A 12,500-nucleotide genomic window follows, 5' to 3' on the forward strand; every position below is an offset into this window, starting at 1 on the left:
TCCCTTATCCCTATTCCCAATCCTTATCCCTTTATCCCTTATCCCTATCTATCCCTATCCTTATCTATCCCTTATCCCTTATCCCTATTCCTATCCCTTATCCCTATCCCTTATCCCTATTCCCAATCCCTTATCCCTATTCCCTATCCCTTATCCCTATTCCTATCCTTATTCCCTATTCCTATTCCCTATTCCCTATCCCTTATCCTATTCCCTATCCTTATCCTATTCCTATCCCTTATTCTATCCTTATCCCTATTCCCAATCCCTTATCCCTATCCTTATCCCTATTCCCAATCCTTATCCCTATCCCTTATCCCCTATTCCCAATCCCTTATCTCCTATTCCTTATCCCCTATTCCCAATCCCTTATCCCCTATCCCCTATCCCTTATCCCCTATTCCCTATCCCTTATCCCCTATCCCTTATCCCCTATTCCCAATCCCTTATCCCCTATTCCCTATCCCTTATTCCCTTTGTTTCCTAATCCTATCCCCTATCCCTATTCTATTCTATTCCCTATCCCCTATCCCTTATCCCCTATTCCCTATCCCTTATCCCCTATCCCTTATCCCCTATCCCCTATTCCCTATCCCTTATCCACTATCCCTTATTCCCTATCCCTTATCCCCTATCCCTTATCCCCTATTCCCTATCCCTTATCGCCTATCCCTTATCCCTTATCCCCTATTCCCAATCCCTTATCCTCTATCCCTTATCCCCTATTCCCTATCCCCTATTCCCAATCCCCTATCCCCTATCCCTTATCCCCTATCCCCTATCCCTTATCCCCTATTCCCAATCCCTTATCCCCTATCCCTTATCCCTTATCCCCTATTCCCTATCCCTTATCCCCTATTCCCTATCTCTTATCCCCTATCCCTTATCCCCTATCCCCTATTCCCAATCCCTTATCCCCTATCCCTTATCCCCTATTCCCAATTCCTTATCCCCTATCCCTTATCCCCTATTCCCAATCCCTTATCCCTTATCCCCTATTCCCAATCCCTTATCCCCAATCCCTTATCCGCTATTCCCTATCCCTTATCCCCTATTCCCAATCCCTTATCCCCTATTCCCAATCCCTTATCCCCTATCCCTTATCCCCTATTCCTTATCCCCCATCCTTTATCCCCTATTCCCTATCCCTTATCCCCTATCACTTATCCCTTTTCCCCTATCCCCTGTTCCCTCTCCCCTATCCCCTTTGTGTGTGTGTATATATACAGTTGAAGACAAAATTATTAGCCCCCTATAAAATCTTTTATTATTTTTCAAATAATTCCCAAGTGCTGTTTAACGGAGAGAAGATTTTTTCAACACAGCATTTTTAAACATAATAGTTTATTTAGGAAGCTTGGAGTGTTTGTAACAGAACAGAAACAAAATTATAACTTTTTTATAAGAATAAAAAAGTCTACAGGTCAAAATTATTAGCCCTCTGATGTTAATGGTCAATAGTGTATCCCTTTTGTTGATAACGGCCTTTAGTCGTTTGTTGTAGTTCTCAACAAGTTTCAAGCATGTCTCCTGAAGAGTGGCAGCCCATTCCTCCTTAGCCAATCTCTCCGGCTCCTCCAGATTTGTTGGTCTTCTCGCATGAACTCTGGACTTTAGTGTGCCCCACGGATTTTCTATTGGATTTAAGTCTGGGCTTTGTGCAGGCCAGTCAAGGACGTTCACTTTGCTCCTTTGTAGGTAGTTCTTCACCTGAAATGAGGTATGCTTTGGGTCGTTATCATGCTGGAAGACAAAACGTCGACTCGGACCAAGTTTTGTTGCAGACTGTCTGAGGTTGTCTCTCAAAATCTTCTCGTAGTCTTCCTTTTTCATGGTTCCTTCAACCCTAACAAGATTCCCAGTTCCAAACGCACTGAAACTTCCCCACAGAATTATAATCCCACCGCCATGTTTCACTGTGGGAACGGTGTTCTTTGGGTTGAAGGCCTCTCCCTTCTTTCTCCAAACATAGGCAACATCTCTATGGCCAAAGAGCTCTAGTTTTGTCTCATCTGACCCAAGGACATGTTTCCAGTATGCATCATTTTTCCCCAGGTTGTCCTTAGTAATTTTCAGTCTAGCTTTTAGGTGTCTCTTCTTCAGAAGTGGAGTCTTTCTTGGTCGGCAACCTTGCAGTCCATTCCTGTGCAAGGTTCTAGTGACTGTCTTCGTTGATACATCAATCCCAGACTTTGCTAAGTCATTCACTAGTGTCCTGGCAGTTGTTCTTGGGTCTTTAGAAACCTCTCTCACTAGTTTTCGTTCCAAAGTTTTTGAAATCTTTCACTTCCTGCCTCTGCCAGTCTTGTTCTCCACTGTGGGGGTCTCTTTAAACTTCTTGATAATACTTCTCACGGCAGTTCTTGACACGTGAAAACGCTTTGATAAACATGTATATCCTTCTCCTCCTTTGTGAACATGAAGAATTCTTTTTCTCAAGTCTAAACTAATTTCTTTTGTTTTTGCCATGATGATGGTACATATTATTTTGCTATTTGTTTTGCAAAATACTAATCCTCGGCTTAAAGTGCAATTTACAGGCTTAAATACGTTAACTGGGTTAATTAGATAAGTAATTGGACAACAGTGGTTTGTTCTGTAGCCAATCAAACAAATAATTTCTTAAGGGGCTAATAATTTTGACCTTATCAGTTTTCTTTTATTTTTAAAACTAATTATTTTATTTCAGCCAAACTAAAAGAAATCAGACTTTCTCTAGATGAAAAATATAATAGGAAATACTGTTAAAAAATCCCTTGCTCTGTTAAACATCACTTGGGAAATATTTGAAAAACAATTTCACAGGGGGGCTAAGAATTTTGTCTTCAACTGTGTGTGTGTGTGTGTGTGTGTGTAATTGGCTTCGAAAATAAAATAGCTGAAAAGTGAAGAAAATAGTGGACAAAAATAAAGAGGCTCTTGTGAGTTGCTGAATGCCCGCCTACCATCTCCTCATTTAATTATAAACACCATCACCTGTCAGCTGTGGGCATGTCCCAGACAACACACCATCACTACATAGTACCAATAAACACCGTCATAAAATTCTAGGACACTAGAATGGAAAGGACTCTCTGGTGTTTAAGAGCCAGTTTCTTCACCAGGTAGTGAACAGGACGTGGTTTCAGAGACATGCTGAAATATCACTGAGTTCGAATAGAGGGGCAGAGAAAGAGAGAGAGAGAGACAGACAGACAGACTGAAGTTCAGAGGAACCTGTGCAATGAAGCCCCGCCCTCTGTTCTGATAGGGGGGTGAGGGGGAGTGGGCGTGTCTGTGGCCATCTCACCTTCTGCTTCCCAGAGAAGGCGTGGTAGTAACACGACACGTACGTCATCACTGCCTTCTCATCGGGACGCAGCGTACTAACGACATCTACCCCAGAAAAACAGAGGGAGAAAGAGAGTAGGAAGGAGAGAGAGAGAGAGAGAAAAAAGAGAGAGACATGCTCAGAGGAAATGACTGAAGAGACACAGGAAACATCAAAGGTGTGGGGACGAGAATGAGTGTGTTCCCTTGTTCCCTCGCGGGATAAGAAAGACTAGGACTAAACAGGAATAAAGAGAAAAAAGAGCAGAGTGAGAGAGAGTGTGTGAGTTTTAGCTGTTTATCTGAAGAAAGAGAAACACACTCATGCCTCCTGACTACTAAATACACTATTTAGCTCAGCCTATTTCCCATCAGGCTGAGCGGCACATGCAGCGCTGGGCGGAGCCCTGCAGGAGTGGGCAGAGCTTTCACTGCAGATAGACAGAAAGTGAGAATCACAATAGAAAAAAACAGAAAGGAAAAGAAAGAGGAACAGGAAAACAGGGGCGGAGCTTGTTTCAAAGTAGGTGTGGTTTAGTGAGGGGGAGGGATTTCAGAAGAAGGTGAGCATTGCATCCTGGGATACCTTCTGTGCCCCGGAAAAGGCGTGGTAGAAGCTAGAAACGTAGGTCATGATGGCCTTCTCATCTGGACGGGCCGTACCAACGATATCTGTGGAGGGGGGGAGGCAGGACAGAGTCCATGGTACAGTCAGCTGAAATAAAAACTCTTTACAAACTAGAAATGCACTTCCTGAAGGAAACACAGTGAGGCGCTGTAACTTCTCATCAACATCTTTCTCAGATTCTAAAAGAAGTTTTTGTTCAGAAACATGCATACATATTTGATTAAATAAACATCATGGAAGCCTACAAATGACTGTGCACTAAATGGCCAAAAGTATGCGCACCCCTGACCAGTACACCAATACACTGATGGTGAACATATGATATAATGAGCTTCAGGAAGGTTCTCCGCTAGATGTTGGAGTGTGTCTGTGGGGATTAGTGGTCATTCTGCTACAAGAGCATTAGTCAGATGAGACTCTGGTGTTGTGAGAGTGAGGAGGTCTGGGTTAGGGTTCTATTATTAACTAATTATTCATAACTAATAATCATTAATAAACTGTATTAGTTTTTGACCAGTCGAGGTTCTGTAATATAATCTCTGAGAAATCTGACCGATTTATACAAACAGAAGTAATGATGAAGTGAGAGAGAGAGAGAGAGAGAGAGAGAGAGAGTGTGAGAGAGAGTGTGTGTGAGAGAGAGAGAGAGTGTGAGAGAGAGTGTGAGAGAGAGAGAGAGAGAGAGAGAGAGTGAGAGAGAGAGAGAGAGAGTGTGAGAGAGAGAGAGAGAGAGAGAGAGAGAGAGAGAGAGAGAGAGAGAGAGAGAGAGAGAGAGAGAGAGAGAGAGAGAGAGAGAGAGAGAGAGAGAGAGAGAGAGAGAGAGAGTGAGAGAGAGAGAGAGAGAGAGAGAGAGAGAGAGAGAGAGAGAGAGAGAGAGAGAGAGTGTGAGAGAGAGAGAGAGAGAGAGAGAGAGAGAGAGAGAGAGTGTGAGAGAGAGAGAGAGAGAGAGAGAGAGAGAGAGAGAGAGAGAGTGTGAGAGAGAGAGAGAGAGAGAGAGAGAGAGAGAGAGAGAGAGAGAGAGAGAGAGAGAGAGAGAGAGAGAGAGAGTGAGAGAGAGAGAGAGAGAGAGTGTGAGAGAGAGAGAGAGAGAGAGAGAGAGAGAGAGAGAGAGAGAGAGAGAGAGAGAGAGAGAGAGAGAGAGAGAGAGAGAGAGAGAGAGAGAGAGAGAGAGAGAGAGAGAGTGTGTGAGAGAGAGAGAGAGAGAGAGAGAGAGAGAGAGTGTGAGAGAGAGAGAGAGAGAGAGAGTGTGAGAGAGAGAGAGAAACAGTGTGTGAGAGAGAGAGAGAAAGAGAGAGAGAGAGAATCTGATGATGAGTGTTGAGGGATTTTATCGTCACAAACTCAGAACTTGTTCATGGCTGACCGGAGACCTGCTGAGACGACTGGAGAGCATCACCTGACCATTATTCTGTCTGTCAGACGTGTAACTCTGATAAACTGGGATAAAATGTTGGAGTAAAACATCAGCACATGTTCAGACAGATGTTTCAGCAGTTCCTGGATGAGTCCAGACTCTGACATGCTTCTCACTACCTTCACTCTCATCACTCAGACCTTAACAGGATCTCAGTACTTACCTTCCAGCACACCGGACTACACTTTACTGCTTCTCTTCTGGTCTCTCTTTGAACTAATCTCTCCGTACTCCGCTTCACAGCCCCCTCTTTACGTCCAGCCTTCATCACTCCTTCCTATGTTTTAAGTACCAGGTCCCTCCTGATTAGAGGGACAACTGATCAGAAGACTGTGAGCTCAAATCCCAGGGCCACCAAGGCCCTTGACCCTTAACTGACCAGTTGTATAAAATATGATGAATGTGTGAGTCTCTGGACGAAGGCAACACCCAGATGCTGTACACGTGATCTCACTAAACACGTCTTACCCTCTGCATCCAGCATTTTAGGGATGTCGAGGTATTTCTCTGCCACATCGAACGCAGTGTTCAGGTTAGTCATAGGGTCATCCTGTAGAGGAGGAAAAAACACATCCTGTCAGCACTGCCTGACCTCTGACCCCTGGGTAATAATAACATCTGGTCAGATTTGATCTGAATGTCCAGAGGAGGTAAATGCAGCTGAAGTAAAATCATTTGTGCTCCTTTTTTTGGTGTTGATGGTCACCTTGCGCAGTTTTCCGTAATCTATGAGCTCTGGACGATGCCGATGGATCAGAGCACAGAATCCCAAACCATCCTTCCAGCTGGGAGAGAGAGAGAGAGAGAGAGAGAGAGAGGAATAAAAAATATTATGATTCTCATTCCCACTTCCTTTAAATTAAAAATTCAACACAGGCTCTGACTCTGAGGTGCTGAGCTGACCGGGGAATTCAACACAGGTTATAGTGCTGAGCTGACCGGGGAATCGTCCAGCTTTAAACACAGCATCACTTTTATTCGAGCACTAACAGAGAATTTAAACTCTTTATAATCCATGATCAAATTTCATTTAGGTCACAAATTTCACTCTCACTATACACTCATCATCTACACACACACACATACACACACATACACACACACACACTAAGCAAACACAGCTAAATATCACTATGGCAACACACACAGCTTATCTGGTTTCTACTTGCAGAGGAAGGGAGGGAGAATGTAGACAGGATGTGTGTGTGTGTGTGTGTGTGTGTAGACAATAACACACACACACACACACACACACACACACACACCTGATGTGGAAGTTCTGGATGTTGACGTTTTTGTATGGAGCAGTTTTCCTCTGGCACCACAGCAGCAGTCCCTCTTTGGCCGAAGTTTCTGTAAAAAGGAGATAATAATGTTAGAGACTTTAATGAGCTGTTAGCCGTGTTTATTAGCAGCATTAGCCATTTTATCAGCAGGTTTAACTTTCTGTATTAGCCATATTAGCTTTCTGTATTAGCCATGTTAGCTTTCTGTATTAGCCATGTTAGCTTTCTGTATTAGCCCTGTTAGCTTTATTAGCTATGTTAGCTTTCTATATTAGCCATGTTAGCTTTCTGTATTAGCCATGTTAGTTTTATTAGCTTTGTTAGCTTTCTGTATTAGCCATGTTAGCTTTCTGTATTAGCCATGTTAGCTTTATTAGCTATGTTAGCTTTCTGTCTTAGCTATGTTAGCTTTCTGTATTAGCTATGTTAGCTTTCTATATTAGCTATGTTAGCTTCCTGTGTTGTTCTTACAGCATCAAGTTCCTCAGGATTCATTATTAGCATGTGGAGCTAGCAGCATTAGCCTTTTAGTTACTGTATTAGCAGAAAGACACGCACCCTCCACTGAGATGTCCTGGATGGCAAAGCGAAGGATGATGGTCCAGATCATTCCCAGAGTCATCTTAGCGTTCCCATCAACAATCTCTAACAGAGGAAACATCAACATCAACACAAACATCAACACAGAGATCAACAACAACACCAACATCAACACAGACATCAACACAGACATCAACAACAACACAAACATCAACATCAACACAGACATCAACAACAACACAAACATCAGACATCAACAACAACACAAACATCAACACAAACATCAACACAGACATCAACAACACAAACATCAACACAGACATCAACAACACAAACATCAACACAGACATCAACAACACAAACATCAACACAGACATCAACACAGACATCAACAACACAAACATCAACACAGACATCAACACAGACATCAACAACAACACAAACATCAAAACAGAGATCAACAACAACACAAACATCAACACAGACATCATCAACACAGACATCAACAACACAAACATCAACACAGACATCAACAACAACACAAACATCAACAACAACACAAACATCAACACAGAGATCAACACAAACATCAACACAGACATCAACACAGACATCAACAACACAAACATCAACACAGACATCAACACAGACATCAACAACAACACAAACATCAAAACAGAGATCAACAACAACACAAACATCAACACAGACATCAACAACACAAACATCAACACAAACATCAACACAGACATCAACACAGACATCAACAACAACACAAACATCAACACAGACATCAACACAGACATCAACAACAACACAAACATCAACACAAACATCAACACAGACATCAACAACAACACAAACATCAACACAGAGATCAACACAAACATCAACACAGACATCAACACAGACATCAACAACACAAACATCAACACAAACATCAACACAGACATCAACAACAACACAAACATCAACACAAACATCAACAACAACACAAACATCAACACAGAGATCAACACAAACATCAACACAGACATCAACAACAACACAAACATCAACACAGACATCATCAACACAGACATCAACAACACAAACATCAACACAGACATCAACAACAACACAAACATCAACACAGACATCAACAACACAAACATCAACAACACAAACATCAACATCAACACAGACATCAACAACACAAACATCAACACAGACATCAACAACAACACAAACATCAACACAGACATCAACAACACAAACATCAACAACAACACAAACATCAACATCAACACAGACATCAACAACACAAACATCAACACAGACATCAACAACAACACAAACATCAACAACAACACAAACATCAACATCAACACAGACATCAACAACACAAACATCAACACAGACATCAACAACAACACAAACATCAACACAGACATCAACAACACAAACATCAACAACAACACAAACATCAACATCAACACAAACATCAACAACACAAACATCAACACAGACATCAACAACAACACAAACATCAGACATCAACAACAACACAAACATCAACACAGAGATCAACACAAACATCAACACAGACATCAACAACAACACAAACATCAACACAGACATCATCAACACAGACATCAACAACACAAACATCAACACAGACATCAACAACAACACAAACATCAACACAGACATCAACAACACAAACATCAACAACAACACAAACATCAACACAGACATCAACAACACAAACATCAACACAAACATCAACACAGACATCAACAACAGCACAAACATCAACACAAACATCAACAACAACACAAACATCAACACAGAGATCAACACAAACATCAACACAGACATCAACAACAACACAAACATCAACACAGACATCATCAACACAGACATCAACAACACAAACATCAACACAGACATCAACAACAACACAAACATCAACACAGACATCAACAACACAAACATCAACAACAACACAAACATCAACATCAACACAGACATCAACAACACAAACATCAACACAGACATCAACAACAACACAAACATCAGACATCAACAACAACACAAACATCAACATCAACACAGACATCAACAACACAAACATCAACACAAACATCAACACAGACATCAACAACACAAACATCAACACAGAGATCAACACAGACATCAACACAGACATCAACAACAACACAAACATCAAAACAGACATCAACAACAACACAAACATCAACACAGACATCATCAACACAGACATCAACAACACAAACATCAACACAAACATCAACACAGACATCAACAACACAAACATCAACACAGACATCAACACAGACATCAACAACACAAACATCAACACAGACATCAACAACAACACAAACATCAACACAGACATCAACAACAACACAAACATCAACACAAACATCAACACAGACATCACCAACACAAACATCAACACAGACATCACCAACACAAACATCAACACAAACACCATCAACACAAACATCAACACAAACACCATCAACACAAACATCAACACAAACACCATCAACACAAACATCAACACAAACACCATCAACACAAACATCAACACAAACATCAACACAAACACCATCAACACAAACATCAACACAAACACCATCAACACAAACATCAACACAGACACCATCAACACAAACATCAACACAGACACCATCAACACAAACATCAACACAGACATCAACAACACAAACATCAACACAGACATCAACACAGACATCAACAACACAAACATCAACACAGACATCAACAACAACACAAACATCAACACAGACATCAACAACAACACAAACATCAACACAAACATCAACAACACAAACATCAACACAAACATCAACACAGAGATCAACACAAATATCAACACAGACATCAACAACAACACAAACATCAACACAGAGATCAACACAAATATCAACACAGACATCAACAACAACACAAACATCAACACAAACATCAACAACAACACAAACATCAACACAAACATCAACACAGAGATCACCAACACAAACATCAACACAAACATCAACACAGACATCACCAACACAAACATCAACACAGAGATCACCAACACAAACATCAACACAGACACCAACACAAACATCAACACAGACATCACCAACACAAACATCAACACAGACATCAACAACACAAACATCAACACAGACACCAACACAAACATCAACACAGACATCACCAACACAAACATCAACACAGAGATCACCAACACAAACACAGAGATCACCAACACAAACATCAACACAAACATCAACACAGACATCACCAACACAAACATCAACACAGAGATCACCAACACAAACATCAACACAGACATCACCAACACAAACATCAACACAGACATCAACAACACAAACATCAACACAGACATCAACAACACAAACATCAACACAGACATCACCAACACAAACATCAACACAGACATCAACAACACAAACATCAACACAGACATCACCAACACAAACATCAACACAGACATCAACAACACAAACATCAACACAGACATCACCAACACAAACATCAACACAGACATCACCAACACAAACATCAACACAGACATCAACAACACAAACATCAACACAGACATCACCAACACAAACATCAACACAGAGATCAACACAAACATCAACACAGACATCACCAACACAAACATCAACACAGACATCAACAACACAAACATCAACACAGACATCAACAACACAAACATCAACACAGACATCAACAACAACACAAACATCAACACAGAGATCAACAACACAAACATCAACACAAACATCAACAACAATACAAACATCAACACAGAGATCAACACAAACATCCACACAGACATCAACAACAACACAAACATCAGGACAAGCATCAACACAAACATCAAAACAAACATCAACACAAACATCAACAACAACACAAACATCAACACAGACATCAACAACACAAACATCAACACAAACATCAATATCAACACAGACATCAACAACAACACAAACATCAACACAGACATCAACAACAACACAAACATCAAAACAAACATCAACACAAACATCAACAACAACACAAACATCAAAACAAACATCAACACAAACATCAACACAGACATCAACACAGACATCAACAACAACACAAATATCAACACAGACATCAACACAGACATCAACAACAACACAAACATCAACACAAACATCAACACAAACATCAACACAGACATCAACACAGACATCAACAACAACACAAATATCAACACAGACATCAACAATAACACAAATATCAACACAAACAACAACACAAACATCAACACAAACATCAACATCAACACAAACATCAACAACAACACAAACATCAACACAGAGATCAACAACAACACAAACATCAACACAAACATCAACACAAACATCAACACAAGTATAAACACAAACAACACAATCAACACAAACATCAACAACACAAACATCAACATCAACACAAACATCAACACAAACATCAACAACAACACAAACATCAACATAAACATCAACACAAACATCAACAACAACACAAACATCAACATAAACATCAACATCAACACAAACATTAACACAAACATCAACACAAACATCAACAACAACACAAACATCAACACAAACATCAACATCAACACAAACATCAACACAAACATCAACACAAACATCAACATCAACACAAACATCAACACAAACATCAACACAAGCATAAACACAAACAACACAAACATCAACACAAACATCAACAACAACTAGTCAATTAGTCCAGCTCTTGTGTGTGTGTGTGTGTGTGTGTAGAGTGTAGTATGTAGTGTGTATGTGTCTGCGTGTTTGTGTGTGTGTGTGTGGATGTGTGTAGATGTGTGTGTGGATGTGTGTGTGTGTGGATGTGTGTAGATGTGTGTGTGGATGTGTGTGTGTGTGGATGTGTGTATGTGTGTGTAGATGTGTGTGTGTGTGTTTCCCCATACCTTCTGCTCCAATGGACACCAGTTTAACTCCTTTACTGGTGATGAAGTTTAAAGCTTTGTTCACATTCGATATTTTATGCACTCTCATCTTCCCTCTCTCCGGCTTCGCAAGGCGCTCTCCTACAGAGTGAGGAGAGAGAGAGAGAGAGAGAGAGAGAGAGACACAAGAGAATAATACACTCTAAGCTCATCACTACACACTCATCACTACACAACTCTACACACTCATCACTACACACTCATCACTACACACTCATCACTACACAACTCTACACACTCATCACTACACACTCATCA

The 12,500-nt window shown here is 40.8% G+C and overlaps 1 protein-coding gene across 5 annotated transcripts in view; it reads right to left on the reverse strand.

Moving 5' to 3' along the window:
• The window catches only part of actn1 (actinin, alpha 1), a 47,859-nt gene that overhangs the window by 25,791 nt on the left and 9,568 nt on the right, over nucleotides 1–12,500 (reverse strand). For 4 of the 5 annotated variants that reach the window (XM_058386504.1, XM_058386507.1, XM_058386506.1 and 1 more), the window contains exons 3-8: nucleotides 12,204–12,323; nucleotides 7,196–7,282; nucleotides 6,617–6,704; nucleotides 6,058–6,136; nucleotides 5,820–5,901; nucleotides 3,896–3,981 (exon numbers count right to left, since the gene is read on the reverse strand). In XM_058386504.1, the coding sequence (XP_058242487.1) occupies nucleotides 3,896–3,981; nucleotides 5,820–5,901; nucleotides 6,058–6,136; nucleotides 6,617–6,704; nucleotides 7,196–7,282; nucleotides 12,204–12,323 (542 nt within the window). Of the gene's footprint in view, nucleotides 1–3,289; nucleotides 3,376–3,895; nucleotides 3,982–5,819; nucleotides 5,902–6,057; nucleotides 6,137–6,616; nucleotides 6,705–7,195; nucleotides 7,283–12,203; nucleotides 12,324–12,500 lie in introns of all 5 variants that reach the window. The other variant, XM_058386508.1, reaches the window with a different exon arrangement.

The sequence above is a fragment of the Hemibagrus wyckioides genome, linkage group LG03 (assembly GCF_019097595.1).
Source record: "Hemibagrus wyckioides isolate EC202008001 linkage group LG03, SWU_Hwy_1.0, whole genome shotgun sequence".
Lineage (NCBI taxonomy): Eukaryota > Metazoa > Chordata > Actinopteri > Siluriformes > Bagridae > Hemibagrus > Hemibagrus wyckioides.